Source organism: Callospermophilus lateralis, chromosome X (genome assembly GCF_048772815.1).
Source record: "Callospermophilus lateralis isolate mCalLat2 chromosome X, mCalLat2.hap1, whole genome shotgun sequence".
NCBI lineage: Eukaryota > Metazoa > Chordata > Mammalia > Rodentia > Sciuridae > Callospermophilus > Callospermophilus lateralis.
In genome coordinates this window covers 72,450,460-72,470,689 of record NC_135325.1, presented here as the reverse complement: position 1 = coordinate 72,470,689, position 20,230 = coordinate 72,450,460, and the positions used below count along the sequence as shown (strand labels likewise).

Sequence of the window (20,230 nt, the reverse complement as noted above, 5' to 3'; positions counted from 1 at the left end):
CTATTGAAAATCTATTGTGTATCTGAGCTTATCAATTTGACCAGTTATAATGAAAATATACATTATGTTTCATTTGAAATATGGTAATTTAAAGTAAATTAAATGTACTTAATTTATAAAAGAATATCAATAACATGAATGCCATCTGCATTATACATAGGAAGAATATATTTTATTTAAACACGATTGTCCACACCTCCTATGTCTTTTAGTCATCCTAATGAGTCATTCTATATGTTATTTATTCAATGCTTAAATCACCTTTTAAATATATTATGGTTTATAATTTTTATTTTAGAGTACAAACTGTGACATAGGCAAAAATAAAAAGAAAATTAGGATTCAAGAATACTTTTCTTACTTACCTTTTGATTAATTGAAAATTGCTTAAGTTATTTTGGAAAGCAACATGTTTCTGCTGCCAAGGGGATCATGACATAGCAAGAGTTGAATTTTTATATACAACACAGTTAAACTTTTTTTCCTTTTATAATTTAGAAGTTGTGTATCTGTCATCTCCATTAATCCACTTAGTATAGAGCTAGAACACTTTGAAGAATTTAATTGAACTTAATTTAGGAAACGTTTAGATACCATGTGGGAATTCCAGATTTTGGGCTGTGGAATGTAAAGGAATGGTTGAACCTGAAAGAGGTTTTTCTGGGATGAATTATCAGAATTTGTGCCAGAAAAGTAATTGCTGGTTAAAAATCTTAGAAGATAGAGAGGAGGTCAGTTCTATTGGAAGAATGCAACCTTTTGGAGGAGCTGTACGGAGTGGAAATGTGGTATCACAGGAAGAAATAATCCTCCTTTAGATGAATTTCATTTGAGTTGATGGTGGGACATCTGGGTGAGAATGTCAATTAGAAACATGGAACATGATAATGGTTAAAAGTGGTCAGGGCTAGTGATGTTCATTCAGTCTCATTGACACTGAGATGATATTGATTCTGAGGGAGCAGGGGACTTGAGTATAATCTGAATGTTTAGTCTCAGAAATTCAAATCATTTAAGAAAACTTTTCCTAACTGGGGCATTATCAAGTAATGATTTTTGGAAGTAGTGGTTCCATGGAGAGGATTAGAAAAACTTCCTCTGAATGCCTTAAGCAAGTTAATAAGCATTTTAATATACTTTAATATGTTGACTCTTAGACTTTATGAATGACGGAACTATTAGGAATTTTGGATTGAATGGGATAATTTTACCATCACCACTTGAAGGGCAATATCATTTAGAGTAAATGGAATATATAGTACTGTTTCTGGTATGTTGATTGTGTTTTCACAGTGTAAACAGGACATACATGGCATTTTTGGACCTGTGTTCTTACTGAGAGCAGAATTTCTAGTGGCTAATGTGGTGAAAAATCACAAAATAGATAGCCAGTATATATCAATCGAATGGATGGATAAAACAAAAACTTAGCTTTGAACCAAGCTCTGACATCAAAGTGTTTAATATTTAACCTAAATGAAGAGGAGAACACATGAATAGAATTCAGTAACATTAAATGCACATTTACATATGCTCATATTTAGTCATATAAGAAATTCTTGGAACACATGACATCATAAATTATAATAGTTAAGGAATTGAGTTTTCTGATCAAGAAAAATGGGAGAGAAGTGTGTTAATATAAAGAGATTTAGAAGACTTTGGGGAAACATTTGTTACCTGGATTAAGAAAAAATATCAATATAAGTTAAGACAATACTGATCTATCTAAAATAATATACTAATATTTTTTTAAAACAGAAAAATTTGTTCCATTCCATTTATGTGGAAAACTATAGAATTAATCAGAGTGAACCTAACTATACTATCCTACTACTAAAATGACTTAATGATATATAAGACAAAAGAGAAAGGTTATGTTTTGGCAAGAAGGAAAGGGCATTATGGTTCAGTACTTTTACTTAACTAACCTGTAAGTGTGCAATTAACATTTAAAGGAAATAAAATTTTGGAAGCATTATAGAGTAATTGCAGAAATGTAAAAAGTAGTTAAAAGCCTATGGTCTGTAAGGAGAATTTCCTTCAGATAACACTGACAGTCATCAGAAAGTGAATTTGTAATGCATAAAAGATGAAGAAAAATCTGCTCATATGGTGACATAGTTACTGTTTTCTCCTTTGTTGTTTTCTTCGTGAACTTCAAGTCATTGACATTTTCTAGAATGAAACTTTCATACTGACCCAGAATTGATCTTTTAAACACAATTCTGAAGTTTTTTTTTTTTTTTTTTTTTTGTGGTGGGGGGGAGGAAGATGCTTTGCAAGTGAGCAGGAGGAGGGAGAAATGGAAGGGCTTATGCCTTGAAATTTTACAGGATATTTGCCTATCAACTTGCAGTTTTTCAGAATCTGTTATATTTAAAAATTTATAATATCTAGCTTCTGCTACTATGAATAGCTTTTCACTTACAGCAGGTATTCAGGGTGTCTGAACTATCAACTCACCTTTGCAATTTATTTTGAGATCAGAAGTAGTTGTAATGTCAATTAAACGTGAAATTCAAAAGCTATTTTTATTTTTTAAAATACAGAGTACTTAGATAATATGAATTTTACAACACTAGCTGATTCACACCAGTTTACCTATACTGTTCTTGCTCCTGCTCCTAACTGCTACTTCAGGACCCTAACTCTTTTCAAAAGCCCCTACACTATATGTCTGTAGGGACTTCAGGGAATAGCTTGCACATTCTTCATATAATTTTTTTCATCTTCCACGTAGCAGCTTCAGGTGATTCTTCTGGTTTTCTGTTTTGACCCATCCCCTAGGGACAACTGTGTGTAGGGAGAGGGAAAGAATTTCTTATGGGGCACAACTATGAAGCCTTCTAAATGAAAAGGCTGTTTTTTGGGGGAAAGTATGGAAATATATCTGTCGTCTTCTCTCTCTCTCTCTTTTCTCTCTCTCTCTCTCTCTCTCTCTCTCTCTCTCTCTCTCTCTCTTTTCTCTCTCTCTCTCTCTCTCTCTCTCTTTTTTTTTTTTCTGTGCTGGGGATGAAGCCCAGGCCTTATACCAATGAGGCAAATAATCTACCAGTGATCTAAAGTTTAGCCCCTCTCCTTTTTTTAATGTACTTGATTAAATTGGTACCAAAGCAGTGTTCTTTATACAGTTCTCTTTTCCACAGCACTCAGAAGTTTGACCATTTTGGGAGTCAGTAGGCTGGGTCTGGAGACACATTTAGAAAACAAATATGCTGCACTCAGAATCACCTCAACTCTTTGCAAATTGGAGTCCTTCTTTGTGCACTCTGCTTGCCACTGGCTTCCCTTCCTTTAGATTTTTCTCCCAGGAGGCCCCTTAGTTCACCACACAAATACACTTCAGACTGATTCCTAGGATAGTACACATCAGTCTCATGCTGTGCCTTACACTCCTACATTTTTTCCATTTTCTTCTCTTGATATACTTTTGATGAGTAGGTGAAAGAGAGTGGAGGCAAATGAATACTGCTATATCTCTCTTTCCTCTGTATCTTCTTATCTTTATTCCTCTTCTATTCAATTATTTATAGGCTTGAATTATTGTTGAGTTTTATACTACATTTTTGTCTTCAAAGTAATGTAAAAAATGAGGTATCATTAAGCATTGGCTATGATGATCATTTGCAACATTGAACAGTATAGAAGCTGACTCATTGAAGCACTATGTTCTGTAATAGTAATCTGAATCTGTGATAAATTTATAAATTTGATAGTGAATTTGATTCTAATTGTCATTTTCAAATAGAATCTACTAAGCACTGGAAGTTCTAAAAACCTATGACTTTCAAATAAACTATTATCCAGAGTCAGAATATACCCAGGCCCAATGCAAGTGTTAAATATTTCATATAGCTGAACAGAGAAGAAGATATGTCACCTCCTACTGCAGAGCCTGCATTCGGAAGATGAGTTAACAGGTTATCTATAACAATAAGTGAAATAAAATAACAACAACAAAAAAATCACATTCTGTGCTAAAATTCTATTTTAGGCTAAATTCATTCTGTATTGCTTATTTGCACAGTTAAACCTACAATTGAGAAGGAAAGTTTTCAATATAGAGAATTGAATTATTTCATAATTATAATAATGTTCTTAATCTTTCTAATTTAGTTTCACTATAGTAAAAATTATTCAAGTTTCCAGACTTTGTTTTTTAATAACATACTGTACAAAAATCCCACTAACAGTAACATTTTTAAAAATTGAATAATTTTCATCATCAAATATTCTAGTAAAATGAAAATAATATTTCAGCAATTATTTACATTTTCATTCTATTTGACAAAAATCATACTAATGAAGCAAATAATGTATGTTCTTGATTTCATTTTTTTTTATTGGTTGTTCAAAACATTACAAAGCTCATGACATATCATCTTCCATACATTTGATTCAAGTGGGTTATGAACTCCCATTTTTACCCCAAATACAAGTTACAGAATCACATCGGTTACACATCCACATTTTTACATAATACCATATTAATGACTGTTGTATTCTGCTACCTTTCCTAACCCCTACTATCCCCCCTCCCCTTCCCTCTCATCTTCCCTCTCTACCCCATCTGCTGTTGTTTAATTCTCTCCCTTGTTTTTTTTCCCCCTTTCCCCTCACAAACTCTTATATGTAATTTTGTGTAACAATGAGGGTCTCCTTCCATTTCCATACAGTTTCCCTTCTCTCTCCCTGTCTCCTACCCCACTCATATTAATGAAGCAAATAATGTATGTTCTTGATTTCATTTTAACACATGTTTATTGTCGTTCTATCCATATCTGTATCTCTTTTAAATCAAATAGCACAATATTTTAAAATTTGAGTATCATTAGTTAGATAATGGGTACCATTAAAGGCTCAGAGATTAATGGAAAGCAGTTGAGTTGAAGAAGGGAAAAGATAAATGGGGAGAAGAAAAAGCACATTTGCAGGGGTGTATGATATTTTGTTTATTTCCAATTTTTGTTATTTTCTTCCTGTTATTGGATTTAGATTTAGTTTTTCCTTTTCTAGTTATGTAAGATGTAAGTTAATTTATTGATTTAAGATTTTTCTTCCTTAATTTAAGTATTTACTAGTGTAATTTTTCCCTCTTAGTATGACTTTTACTGTATTTCATAAGGCTTGGCATGTTGTTCTTTTTTTCCATTCATCTCAAAGGATTTTCTCATTTCTCTTGTACTGATTTTTTGGCCCCATTGGTTGTTTAAGAATGTGTTGATAAATTTCTGCATAATTAGAAAATTTTGACTTTCTTTTGTTATTTCTTTTTATGTTCTTCCCATTTTGATCACAAAATAGGAAGAATTTTTGTATAATTTTAGTCTTTTTAAAAATTTGTTAGTACTTGCTTTGAGGCCTGACATATGATTTATCCTGAGGAAAGTTCTTATGTGTGCTTGAGAAGAATATACATTCTACTGTTATTGGTTGAAGTGTTTCATATATGTCTGTCTGTTATAATTGGTTTGTAGTGTACTGTAATTTAATTTCTCTCTCCTTATTAATTTGTTTTCTAGTTAGTATATCCACTATTGAAAGTAGGGTATTTAATTCTCTTTGTATTATTTTAGAAGGCTATAATTCTTCCTTCCAGTCTGTCAATTTTTATTTCAGTTTTGGAGCTCTAGTCTTAGGTGGGCATGGGCTTATAATCATCATACTTTCTTGATGGAATAACCTTTTTTATTCATATGTAATGTCCTTCTTTGCCTCTCATTATATTTTTTTAAGTCTATCTTGTGTCAAAAATGTAGGAACCTCAGTTCTTTTGGTTGTAATTTACATGAATATCTTTTTTTCTATTCTTTTTTTTGGCCTTTTTGTATCTTTTTATGTAAAATGACTCCCTTTTATACCAGTAAATAGATCATATTTAATCTATTCTACCAAATACTTGTTTTACTTGGAGAGCTTCTTCGTTTTCATATGTCCATGAAAATTCCATACAAGCCCCACAAATATTCACTGCAAGACAATGTAATGATTACAACTGTACCATAGGGTTGAGGATGTGGATTAGTGGCAGAACACTTCCCTTCCCTTCCCTTCCCTTCCCTCCCCTCCCCTTCCTTTCCCTCCCCTCCCCTCCCCTCCCCTCCCCTCCCCTCCCCTCCCCTCCCCTTCCCTTCCCTTCTTTATTTATTTTTTAGGGAGATAAAACCCAGAGGCACTTAACCACTGAGCCCCATCCCCAGACCTTTTATATATTTTATTTAGAGACAGAGTCTCTCTAAGTTGCTTAGTGCATCACTAATCCTCTTGCCTCAGTCTCTCAAGCTGCTGGGATTGCAGGCATGGGCCAGTGCACCTTGAGGAATAGATTTCAACATACGAATTTTGGAGGGACACATCCTTTCATTCCATAACTGGCCTCACACTTGGGTATGCCTCATATTTCATTACTTTTGCTGGATTCTCCATTATAATAAGAATGTCTAACATACTTAAACATAGATATTGTAAATAATGGGCAATTTTTGAACAGGCCAAGTGTGCTTTATAAGATGGAAGATGGTTCCAAATTTTGAGAAATGAATAGTAGAGTTGATATTTTGTTTTTTAGTATTACTATACACAAGCTAATACTACATAATGTTTGCAATTTCCAGTTTAGATCATCATGACAGGAAATCAGAGTTTAAAAAGTATGATCTGTATTTAAGGCCCAGAAGCTTAGTCATTTTTTGAAAGCCATTTATTCTTACATACTCTTTTTATTTGACATTTATGTACTATAATGCATAGAAATCAATCAAATTTGTACATTGTATATACTTAATTTAGTTTATTTTCAGATTACATTTTGTAGGAGATAGGAAGGGAGTGTGTATCCATGCAATAACAGCTGCAACCAGAAATTTACTAGTTTATCACTTTTAGAATTGTTTCTGCATGCTTAAAGATCCTAATCATAAAACACTATTATTTTTGCTTCCATTTCTTTTTAGAACCTTGTAAAACATCTTCCTGAGCAGAAGGTACTCAGTGAATTAGCACAGCTTAAGAATGAATATGATGACCTCTGTGAGCCTGAGCAATTTGGAGTTGTGGTATGTATTGAGTAGAAAGGCCTCAAAACTCAACTGGGAGGTAACACTTGTCAGAAACAGTGAAAAGAGAGACATTTCAGATGTTGATTTTTTTTCTGACTTTGTAACTACATAATTACATATAATATTGACTGTCAGGAAATATCCTTATTTACCTCTAATATTTTTCATGGTATTAAAAATAACCAAATTAAATTTATATTCACAAAATACCTTAAGATATCTCATGAGATCCTCTCTATTAAATTAAATTGAAATTAAGTTGTATTACTATATGTAAAATACAAAATGCAATATTGTATTGGCTATTTTTTCTTCCATTCAGATCTCCATGTTAGAATTTGCCTCGCCCAAACCTAGTCTTCAATGCAAAGATAATAACTGGATAACTAGCTAAATACTAGAGACTTTTCCATGGTATATATTATGTCAGAAAAAGCATGGGTATTTTCAGATTTTCTAGAGTGTCATTAATTGATTGAAAGCTCTAAATATGCTGTTTCAGGTGAGACCAATATCTTACAGATATACCTCATATGGTTGATATTATTGAATTAATCAATTTTCTTTATTCCCCCTTCTCTTAAGTGCTTCCAAAGATGACTAGGTATAAGATATGTACTATAGAATGTAGTTAGTATATTTTAAGTATTCCCCAATCCTGCTATTCAAATAGTTGGCAATTTTTTTTTTCAAAAAAGGTAGGGAAGAGGACATCATGATTTACTTCATTTATTGGAGTTCAAAAGGTATATTTTACTTAGATATTCAATACAAATTTGTTTGTCATGTGAATGAAACAGTTTCATTATGAAATGCCAGTTTTTCTCTGACTCCCTGAACATTTTCTGTCTGCATAGTAAACATTTTTAAATTGCCATTTGGCCTGATAGTCAAATACTGTTGCTTCATCCAAAATATTTTATAAGGTTTTTTAATAGTTGTATATTTGAAACTTTACAATTTCAATATTTTGTTTAAAATCAATATATGAAAGAGGAGGCTCTGCATATTCCATTTGAACATGTGGAATAACTGCCTGCCGATATTTAGAGTACTTTAATTCTAATACATGTCATTCCCTGCTGATTTAAATGTTTTTTTTTTTTTTTGTCAAATCCCTTAAAAGAAAATCAGACATAGGCATTTGAGATCAACAAGAGCATAAAAAGTTACCTGAAGAATATATTTCACTAACTTTTGAGTTAGGAAAATTAGTCAACTGAATCAACTAAATATTATTTATTAAATTGCAGCATTTTAGCACAATGTTAAGTAATAAAATTTTCTAGACCAAAGACCACACTTGAAACCTGAGCTTCTCAGATTCATATTGTAATTGAAGCAGGGCTACACACCATGTAAGATTTCCAATGTGTCATGATGGTTATGAGTTTTACAGTAGGTACACTATGCAATATCTCTGAAGCCGTTTTTTTTCTTTGAATGCAGTTTATCTTAGAAGATGTATTAGTTTGCCAAGCAAGTCCTTCAAGAGGAATATCCTTGATACCACTCAGGAAATGAAGTTTGGGACATAAAAAGCAATATACCTTCTGAACTAAAGGCAAAATAGAAAATGGAAGAGATTTCTTGTTTATGCACATAACCATAAATAATTCTCAGTCTGTGTGTACATGAATTCACCTAGTCCTCTTATTTACTCTCACTATACTTAGTTACATGTCTCTGGAGGAAAATATCAAGGCAATTACAAAGCAGTTATACTATGTAAATTACGTAAGAACATATAAAACAGAATTTGCCAAATAAAGTTTAGGTAAATGCATTGTTAGGAAAATATTTTTAAAATGTTTTTAGTTGTTTGGGCTGAGGATGTGGCTCAAGCGTTAGCGTGCTTGCCTGGAATGCGTGGGGCACTGGGTTCGATCCTCAGCACCACATTAAAAAAAAATTTAAAAAATAAAGATGTTGTGTCCACCAAAAACTAAAAAAAAAAAAAAAAAAAAAAAAAAAAAAAAATTAAAAAAAATTTCTCTCTCTCTCTTTAAAAAAATTTAGTTGTTGATAGATATTTATTTATTTTATTTATTCTTATGTGGTACTGAGGATTGAACACAGTGCCTCGCACATGCTAGGCAAGTGATCTACCACCAAGCCACAACCCCAGCCCCAGGAAAATATTTTTTAATTAATTACATACTTTAGTCTTTTAAGCATGTATGTATGCATTGCAGTGTTCAGAAAAGTATCTTGCATAAGTAAATGATGTTTATTGAATTGAACTATAGGACAATTATTAAAGGACAATTATTAAAGACAAGTATGTGGGCTAGGCACGGTGGTTCATGCCTCTAATCCCAAAGGCTTTGGAGGCTGAGACAGTAAGATAGTGAGATCAAAGCCAGCCTCAGCAACTTAGCCAGGCCCTAAGCAACTCAGTGAGACCCTGTCTCTAAATAAAATACATAAAAGGGCTGTAAATGTGGCTCAGTAGTTAAGAATCCCTGGGTTCAACCACTGCTACCAAAGAAACAAACAAAAGAAAAGAAAAGTACGTGCCTGAGCTATAAAAGTAAAAATCATGCTAAAACATAAAAAGTTAAATTACTTTGGTGTGAATATACCCAAATACCTTAACTAAGGTTACCTTTAGGAATACATGTACTCTTCTGCACTAATGAGAGAGGCTCCAAACTCTAGAGGTGCCTTGTGTCTGCTCTTTTCACCTATCAACACTATTAATTTAGTCTTCTGAAAAAATAGGTGTTTATCATATAATTTCTTATATCAAAAACCTTCAGTGTCTCCATGAATTTACAGAATGGAACTAAAACTCCTTTGCATTCTCATCCTGCCTATATTTTCTTATTACCATTATCCTACAGTCTTCCATCACCTGCTAGATCTTTTTTCACTTACCACAAACAACCTACCTCTTGCTTTCCAGAGAAAAGCAAAAGCACTTAAGCTTCAGTGTCTCCAATATCTCTTCTACCTACAAAGTTTTCTCTAGCCACATCTTTTTGTTTTCTTGATATGGGCTCTTTATTTGTTGCCTAATGTAGTCCTAAAGTCATGAGCTCAAGTGATCTTCCCAGCTCCCCTCACATTTAGCATTTCCTGACTTAATGATTTTTTCTGGGGAGTGCTGGGGATTGAACCCAGGATGTTGCACATGCTAGGCAAGTGCTCTACCACTGACCTATATCCCCAGCCCCATATATTTCATTAACTCATTTTCTGCCAAACCTCAAAAAAAGAGATGTACAGTTATTATTACCAATATTATTGGTGTTATTTTTTAAAATTTTTTGTTTATTATTGGTACTGGAGATTGAACCATTACAAGGGATGCATTGTGAGTAGTAAAAATATAATGGAGACTTACTGTGTCATGTTCTGTGCTAAGCATGATTACTTGAACTCTCTCATGTATTGTGAAGAACACTTTGAAGTTGGCAATATTATTAGCTTCATATTACAGAGGATGAAACTGAGGGCAAGAAAGGCTAGGTAACTTGTCCAAGGGTGCACAGATACAGAATTCAATCCCAGACAGTCTGAATTCATAGCCAGTGCTTTTAGCCACTGTTCCCTTCTGGGGTGTGTGTGTGTGTGTGTGTGTGTGTGTGTGTCTGTCTGTCTCTCCTGTGCCTACTTAAAGACTTCAGTATTTCTTGCCTGCTTAGCTTCCATTGCTTATTCAATTTGTCAGGCTCCACTATGCTTTTTTTTATTTATGGGGGAAAATAAGTCACTTGCTGTCTAAAAATGAATGAATATATAGATGGATGAATGAATGCATCCTCTATCATTGACCCTAAGGCCTTTGCAAGCTACTGCCCTTTCTCCATTTCTCACTTTAGTTTTGTCAAAGATTAGTCTCCATTTACTCTCTAAAGCCTTAGCTCTTATTCCCTCTTCAACCAATAGCAATCAACATTCTGCCTTAAATAATAAATTGAAATTGATCTAGGAAAGAACATTAATTACCTCTTAATCACACTTGAAAAATACATCAGATCTACTCACTTCTTACCATTTGTACTAGTACTGCCTTAGTCCAGATTAGCATGGCCATTGTCTTTGACTATTACAACATATATTTAAGGTTTGTGCATACATACAGTACTAGGATTAAACTTGGGGGTGCTTTACCTCTGAGCTTCATCCTGAGCACCCTTTTTATTGTTTATTTTGAGACACAGTCTCACTAAACTGGGGAGGCTGGTTCAAACTTGCAATCCTCCTGCCTCATACTCCCAGGTAGCTGGGATTACTAGTGTCCATCACTGTGTTCAGCTTTAACAATATACTTGTAGCTGGTTTCTCTCACTTACACTTTGGCCCTTATCTGAATCAGTCTAAGCATAGTTGTCCTCATGGTGGCATTTCTAGAGTATTTTTGTATTGCATTATATTATTTATCTGCTTAAAACATCAGTACTATTCTATAGCAGTAAAACTACAGTATTATCTCCTTCCTGTGGCCTTTAAGGCACTGCCTGGTCTGATACTTGCACTCATCTACTACTTTTCTCTCTTTCTGCTTGGCCTCTTGCTTATTATGCCTTAGCCACATTGTATTTCATTTTTCTGATGGTTGAATTCACGGGGCTCTTCCCTACCTCAGGACTGTTTTATGTGCTGCCCTATCTTACTCCCTCTCCCTGCCTGCCTCTCTCCTGCTTATTCTTCAAGTATTAGCTTAGATTTTGCATTCCCAGTGACACTATCACTTACTTATCCATCAAAAATTGGTCTCTCTATTAACCTGTCCCAGAGCACCTTTTTAAAGATTATCATGCTATTTAATTGTTTATTTGTTAGGTTGAACATCTGCAACCCTTACTAAATTGTAAGATCTATAGGTGGATGAATCATGTCAATTTTATTCATGTATATGCACCTAACAAATCTTGATTGAGTCTTTTTGCATAAATGCAAAATCAAGTAAACTCTTTTCAGTCTAGTCTTAATTTGTATCCATAAGGCTCACATAACATTGAAGAATTGAAATTCCTTTTTGAAACCTTTTCTGCCCTTGCCTTCTTAAACAGTACATACTCTGCTGATTTTATTCCTGTAACTCTGGCCAGTGCCCTATAGAGTTTCCATTGTTATATAACTTCCTAAATGATAAAAACAGAAGCTCACCAGGTGGGATAGACATATACCAGAAGTGAGATTTCTCCTGCAAGAGGGATTAAAATAATAATAATAAAACAATAAAATTTTCACAATTGGCAGAAATAGTGAAAAAGCTTATCTGAGACAGTGGCTGGGCTGCTAATCATTTTCCTCCTTTTTTGTTTCTTTGGAAGTCATATCATTGGGTTGACTTATAATTAATTACATGTAATCAGATGGGGAGGGGGAGAGAGAGAAATAAAGAGAAGAGGGGGTAGGAGAAAGAGAGAGGAAGAAAAAGGAAAGAAACAACAACAAAAAAACCCATACACAAAAAATACAAAGACCTTTCTACTGTCTAGTAGCAGACCTCCTGTTAAGAGGGATATGCTAGTTCCCACATCTTCTGTGATCAATAATCCTCTTCTTTAGTGGGGTAGATTGGCTGCATAGCTTCCCACTGACTTGTCCTCCAACCTGCCTCCAACAGAATTGAATTTGGTACATAGTTGTAATTATGTGCTGTACCTTTACTGGAAGAAAAGCACAGATATTTGAAAGCTCTGGCAGTTAGAACCCCCAGCAGGAGCTTTTAGACTCTTCAGAGTGTTTGTAGCTCAGCTGTTCTTAAACCTCAGAGCTATGGAAATTCCCACTTGTCTTGCACTGGGGATGGAGACCCATACTGTGTACATCTATTAAACTAACACATCTTCTGAGAAAAGGAAGGCAGTAATTAGTATTTTTAGTAAACTGTGCTTTGTTTTTCTGATTTCAAAATTACCCATATTTTTCAATTAAAAACATTCTAAAGCTATAAACAAAAAGATGTTGAGATAGCCTACATAAAAATCATTATCATGAAAAGCACAGATTACATGATATTGCTGACAGCACATGGAACATTTTTTTTCTTTTTTTTACACAAACATTTGAAGATGGGAGGAGAGATTTATGCCTGTAAATGGAAGTATGATTATAAAGTCACTGTGGCATTTATTTTTTTAAAGACTTATAAGAGTTCATAAGCTCTATTCAAGGTAGCTTACCCAGGTGAAAAGAAAATTCTTAAAAGCGTTTTAAAAATTTTTTCTCCTCCTATGTATCATCAAAGGCAATTAGTGTGGTAGAAAATTATAGGTCCTCTGTTCTATTAATATTGAATCAATTTTTGGTTTGCATCTTCATTAGGGAACATCTTTTTCTTTATTTTATCTGCTTGCATTCAGAGAATTCATTGTTTTGATATATAATGCCCTGATTGTTTCTGTTTTTATTCCTTCTGAATACATGAACAGTACCTCTTAATTCTACATGCGTATTCATCTTATGTGAGTAAAAGCTCATTTAATAATTTTGAGATCAGGTAAAAGAAAATTGACCATGACTCATTTGTAAATCCCCGTATTTATGTTCTTGTTCATTTCATTAAATTCTTGTAATAACCCATTCTTGTGACAGGATTATTTATTTTCATCTGTTTTTGCAATGAAATAAGGTAAAATTAATCCACCTGAAAATTGGATGTTTACAGTTGTCTGTAGCTGTCAGTTTTGCAATTGATTGCTTTTCATTAAATTCAAAAAATCAAAATCTGACCCCCTTGATTTTTCCCCATTTATCATTAACTAATCCCTAAAACAACAGCATAACACCACAACAGTTTTAATGGTCCTACTTGGCCTGAAGCCCTTGTTTTCAGAAGCAATTTTTGAAATCTTGCTTGACTTCTTAGTGTGATTCTTCTCTGAGTTTTCAGTGTCTTTGGGGGCAGACGTTGTTATTATGTTCTGTTCCAGACTAAAGACAAGTAGGTATTTGTCAATGCATAATCTCACATATCACTATCTTTGGGGAAATATTCTGTACCAACACATCATTATTTTTCTGATGTAGTGTCAGTTTTCAATGCTATTTTTTCAAAGATTCAATTCGCAGATTAACTATGGTTCTCATCTCTCATGGCATCTAATGTGCAAATATTTGTCATTTACTTATAGCTTGTATACATGTATTTTTTTTTGTCTAGGCCTGGTACTGAATTTGTTTTTGGAAGTACAGCAATGTATTGTAGAGGCCCTGACCTCAAGGAGGATATTATCTGTAAGAAGATTAGAAAATTATTTAATAGAGAATGACAAATGTATTTGCTTTATTTTCATGCTTGCAGGCAGAATGATGCTCAGTCATTGACTCTGAATCTCAGTTTTATAGATAGTTATGCCTGCTCTCTAACTTAAATCCATCCATCTTTAATGAGATTTATTCATTTTCTGTATGTAGTTACAGATACAAAACTATTTTGTATATTCAGTGGACTCTTGGTCACAATAGTGAATATGTGTTATAAATTTATCTGTTTATTCTAATGAATTCTAAATGTTTATATTTTGAAGAGACTGGAGTTTACATTATGCTTTTGTATAATAGTTGTTAAGGGTGTGTTTCTTTAAAAAAAAAACACATTTACTTTTTAGTTGTAGTTGGATACAATGTCTTTATTTCACTTAGTCTTATGTGGTGCTGGGGACTGAACCCAGGGCCTCACACATGCTAGTCAAGCGCTCTACCACTGAGCCACAACTCCAGCCCAAGAGTGTGTTTCTTAGCAGTGCAAAAGGAAAAGTGATAGAAATAACTCCAAAGGTCACACATGAGTGCAGATGTGACATATAGCGATCTGTGCATTCACACATAATTTTTGTACTCTTGCCATTTTTTTTTTGTTTCTTTGAATTCTTTTGGTAGTTTGGTAGTAGATCAATATTCACCAGCTGTATAGGTATGAAGTACATAAAATTCAAATTATATAAACAAAACTGTGTCTAATTCTTTGGGGAAATAACCTAGTTGTAACTGCTCTCACTAAAGCTGTCAATGCATTTTTTTTTTTAAATATAGTGCAGATCAGCTAAAGAAATGAGAGTTGCTTGATGTGATTTGATAGACAAGTACCTCGTAACACAAATAAATCCCCTATGTAATACAACACCCTGGTCAGCTTCCCATAAGCACTTCAAGGAATGAATTATAAAACAAAGAATGCCAGTCAACTGAAGTGCTGCCAGGGACCACAATGCAGAAGAAGCACACATTTCAGCAGAGTTTTTATTTTATTTACTTATATCACTTAGGTGCATTTAAGTGCCTTTATGAGACATGAGCCTTTTAATAATTATATATAATGGCTGGGGATATAGCTCAATGCTTCCTATTTTTTCCCATGCTTGATTGACCAAGATATTTCCTTACATAGCCAAATCTTTTGATGGAAGTTTGTCTGTTATATATCAGACACTGGTCTGATCATAAAAATGCATATTTTTGATTGCAAAAATTCTCTTTATCTGATCAATACATACTGATTTGTTGCTTGTAATATGAGATATACCCATATAGCTTCACCTCCTTGAAGTCTCTTGATTTTATAAGAACACATTTTCAAAGATAATATTTCAAATGGTAGATGTATATTATGAATTAATTATGGCTCAGTAGAGTACAGCACAATTTTTGTAGTGTGTTTAAAGATAATAAGCTGTGTTGTTCAGTGGACTCTGGAAGCACCCTTTCTTAAATTATGGGTGAGAGGAACTTTCCCTTAGGTTTGAGAGAACAATTAGGAGTCACATTTCCTTCTTACTGAAACTTTCTGAGAAGGAAATAAAGAAGGTAAGGACAACAATAGCCATTTGTGTATAGTACTTACATTGTTTCAGTAAGTATGAAAAGAAGCCTTATACATAGTATCTCATTTAAGTGTTTCTACAACTTGCATAGACTATTTAATGAATATATTTTCCAGAAAAGTAAGTAAAGACTCTAAAACATTAGAGAACTTACACTAGGCCACACAGTTAGAAAGTGATTAAACTGTAGTTCAATCTCATATCTCTGTAATTCAGAAGTCCCTATTTCTTCCATGGCAGCGTACATCATAGGTCTGGAATTTATACTTTTCCCTCCTGAGGTTAGGTAAAAAAGTCTCTCTCAAAATATATCCTTAAAAATGTGGCATTCCAAATGTGAGTTATTTGTTGTCCTGGGCAGTATTGTTGGAATGACCCGCCTTGTAGCAAATGACCTTGCACAAGATACCTCCTCCTTCCTTACCTGTCTTTCTATTTTATCTGTTCAAACTATGCATCTTCTTAATCTAGCACTTTGTTGATATTGTAGTTTTTATTTGTGTGAATGAGGAGTTTCATTTATTCGTTAATTTTACAATAATTTATTTTTAAAGCACCTATCATATTTATCATCTGCCATGTATTAAACCTTCTTGTAGGGGAATGATTGAATGAAGAATGATTTATCAGATCCAAAGGCAGTTCTGGCCTCCCTTGTTATATACCACTTATTTCTAAAATCAGGGTGATTGATAACAGATTAATATCCAGTGCTAGCAGTTTAGCAATGATAATTCCCTTGCATTCCTGTTTTGACATCATAATCGGAGGTATTTGTGGGTGCGGGGGTAAAATATTTCCATCAGCTCTTAATTTTGTTCAATAATTCTTCCTCTTGGGAGAAGATCTGGAAAATGGCTAGTCAGCTGAGGAGTGCTGCTAAAATCAGCAAATATTTGAATGTCTAACATATGCAAGACTCTGTGCTCAGAACTTCTCAAAGTGCAGTCTTTCTTTAATGGAGTATAGATACCATGAGATCATGAGAAGGAAATTCACTTACATTCATTCTCTGAAACAAAAGCCAAGTAATAAAACACCAAATAAGCCTCACCTTCTGCCTTAATTAATGCCCATATTGTTCTGCCTCAGAGCAAACTTAAATCCTTGGAGCCATCTTTGACTTCCTTCTTCTGTACATGGTAAATTGCTAAGTCCCATTGATTTTTGACTCTTGTATCAGTCCAATCTTTTTTCTGCCTACTGCCAGCATTCTTCCTTATTAACTGTTTCTCAAGCCATTTTGATACTTTATTGATGGTCTCCCTGCTGCTGGTCTCTCTTTCCTAATAAGACTTAAGAGGCAGTGTGATGTAGTGGTTGAGTCTGGCTTCTGTAGCATGGATGTGTATGATCAAATCTCTAGTTCTCCAACACACAATTTGACATTTCCTAATCTTTACAATGATAGATGATGATGTTGATGATGATGATGATAATAATAATTTCTCCAAGCATTATATGCCGAATCAAATCAATTAAGTTTTAATAAGCTTTTTTTATCACTGTGACCCAAAGAACTGACAAGAACAACATAGAGGAGGAAGAATTTACTTTGGCTCATGGTTTTAGAGCTCTGAGCCCAAGATACCATAGAATATCAAGGCATAAAAGCATGGCAGATGAAAGCAGCTCAAGAAACAGCAACTAGGAAAAATAGAGCTTTGCTCACCAGGGATAAAATGTAAACCCCTAAGACACATCCTCACTGACCTACCTCCTCCAACCATACTCCACCTTCCAGCTATTTCCACCCTGTTAATCCATATCTGATTCCATTCTAGCTCTCATAATATGATCATTTCACCAATGAATATTCTTGCATTATCTCTCACATGAATTTTTTGGGGACACCTAATATCCAAACCATAACAGAATTATACATGTGTCATACACATGTAGAAGAATGCCTGTAATAAAGTACTCAATAAATGTTAATTGCCATTATTATTGTTACTATTCTTAGTATAGTTTTGGTCATGTTATTGCAGTAGGAGCTACTATTAAAAAACAAAGATCAAATTCATACTCTGACCTTGTAGGGCAAGGATTTAAATACAAAGCCCAGTAAGGATAATAATATAAATGAAGACATATGGTATTAAAACATATGCAAGACTAAAAGTTTCTGCACATCTAAGTAAGGTTTATGTTTCTTGTTGATCTGGGAACACAGGCACCTTGGTGAACTGAATACCTACTAAGCATGATCAGGAGAACACTTCCATAGTTATTAGCAGCTGATCAAGTAGATGCATGGCTTCTTCAGCCATCAAGGACACTAGCTAACTATTCCCTAAACATATAAAATGATAGAAAACATGCTTTTTTTTTCTAGTAATGACCATTTGCTAGTGAAAGGAAAATAAAAGTAAAGTGGAAATAGATTTGGAAACAGTGGTAGAGTCAGATATGAAGGGAAAAATACATATTGAATCTCAGATTCCTATATAAAATAATTTGAACATTAACAGATACATAGCCTTTGATGTGATTAGTTTCCAATTTCTTGGCCTTTATATGAGATCTTCAGATACTTTGGTCCATATTTCTGCACCTATTTGTAAAGCTCATATATGCCTAACCCATAAACTTTTTCCTTATACTATTCTCTCTCTCTACCTATTTCTCTTGACTTTAGTTCTAAGTGTGTGTATTGACATATGCATACATACACATATATACACATTCATATGTATATATGTGTCCATTTATTTTCCCTCTATAGTGAAGCTTTCATTTAACACTATAGTCTACCCACCAGCTCATTTGCTGGTTTTGAAGGTACTTTACAGTTTAAAGACTTTCATTTATGTTGTCTAAGTATTTTCAGATTATTTGATATGCTTAAGCTGTGCTCATAATTTGTATTTAAGAAAATAAGCTATAACTATAAAACAAATATAATTAGGATGGTTAATAATTTCTGTTCATTGTGTGTATGTAGATAAATTTTTATATGGTGTCTACTCTCCACCAACCTCTCTTCCAGAATTTGTTTATAATAAAAACTAGTAAAATAATTTGGAGCTATAGCAAGTTAAAAATTAAAAATAATTATTTACTTAGAAGCTATGCCATAGGTAATTTAGAATGTGCACCTATAATCTTAAACAATTAATTAAAACTAAAGTTAAACTCCTTTGAAGAAACCAACATAGAATTCTTAAAGAATTTACTTGAAAGTAAGTTTATGTGATTCTATCATAACCTAATTATTTAGCATCAACATCTGTCACATAGGCGAAATTCCTTAGAACATATATACATATTTAATGTATTTTATGAATAGAAATCTTACATTTAAAATTATTAAATGCTCAATCAGAGCTGGGTGTCTGATTTCAAACTGCATAGTAATAGGTAATTTCTTAGGAAATGTTTCACTAATATTTTCTGTCATCATGTATACCTATTATCTGTGGCCCAACTATTCACTCAATTCAATTTCCTATTTATAAATTTCCCTAGTTCACTTGAGGTATAGATTTGGGCAGCTTGAATTCTATAGATAGCTTATCATTATGCGATTGTCATATAGCAACCATTCAGCTTCAATAATAATTTATTAATGCTATCAAAATGATTTATTTTATTTTTAAAAGATGAATAAGAAACTGTTATTGAAACTTTGTTACAATTTTCCTTTGGAATGTTTAAAGCAAACAGAAATAATATTTTTGAATACCCAGGGACAATTTGCTTTAATGTAGGCTTTTACAATATTGTCTATGAAATTTTCCCCACTAAAGAGATAAAATAACAGCCTTTCAATGTATGTTCTCATAGAGCATTCCTTATCTTACAGATGAGCTCAGTGAAAATGTTACGGCCTCGTCTCAATAGCATTCTTTTCAAGCTCACATTTGAAGAACACGTAAACAACATCAAACCAAGCATCATAGCTGTAACTCTTGCTTGTGAAGAAGTGAAGAAAAGTGAAAGCTTTAATAGACTTTTAGAGTTAGTTCTTTTGGTTGGAAACTACATGAACTCAGGCTCAAGAAATGCCCAGTCTTTGGGATTTAAGATCAACTTCCTTTGTAAGGTAAGATGACATTTTACCATACTAATTTATAATAATAATCTTGTAGATGTGAAGGTCAATCTAAATGTAAATACCAAATATCTACAAAGTTACATGCATTGAGAGTGAAATTTATAGTATGCAAATTCTATCTCAATGAAAACAAACAACTTTTTAAAAATATTATTGCTATAAAATCCAAAAGATTGAATTCTTTGGTAGTACAGTACTTAATTCTTGCTGATTAAATTTTGCTGAAGTTTATAGACACAAAAAAATGCTGTTATAATGCTTGTGTTCTAATCTATTTGTACTTATTTTATGTCTCTCCTAAAAGTATGTGAGAAACTAAATTTAATGAG

General features: G+C 33.3%; 1 protein-coding gene across 9 annotated transcripts in view; it reads left to right on the top strand.

Annotated features, from left to right (window-relative positions):
* The window catches only part of Diaph2 (diaphanous related formin 2), an 826,282-nt gene that overhangs the window by 382,165 nt on the left and 423,887 nt on the right, over positions 1 to 20,230 (top strand). For all 9 annotated transcript variants that reach the window (XR_013154694.1, XR_013154693.1, XR_013154690.1 and 6 more), the window contains 2 exons: positions 6,957 to 7,058; positions 19,650 to 19,889. Coding sequence is in view for 2 of the 9 variants with exons in the window: in XM_077107725.1 (XP_076963840.1) it covers positions 6,957 to 7,058; positions 19,650 to 19,889 (342 nt within the window). In the remaining 7 variants the exon portion in view is untranslated. The remainder of the gene's footprint in view (positions 1 to 6,956; positions 7,059 to 19,649; positions 19,890 to 20,230) is intronic.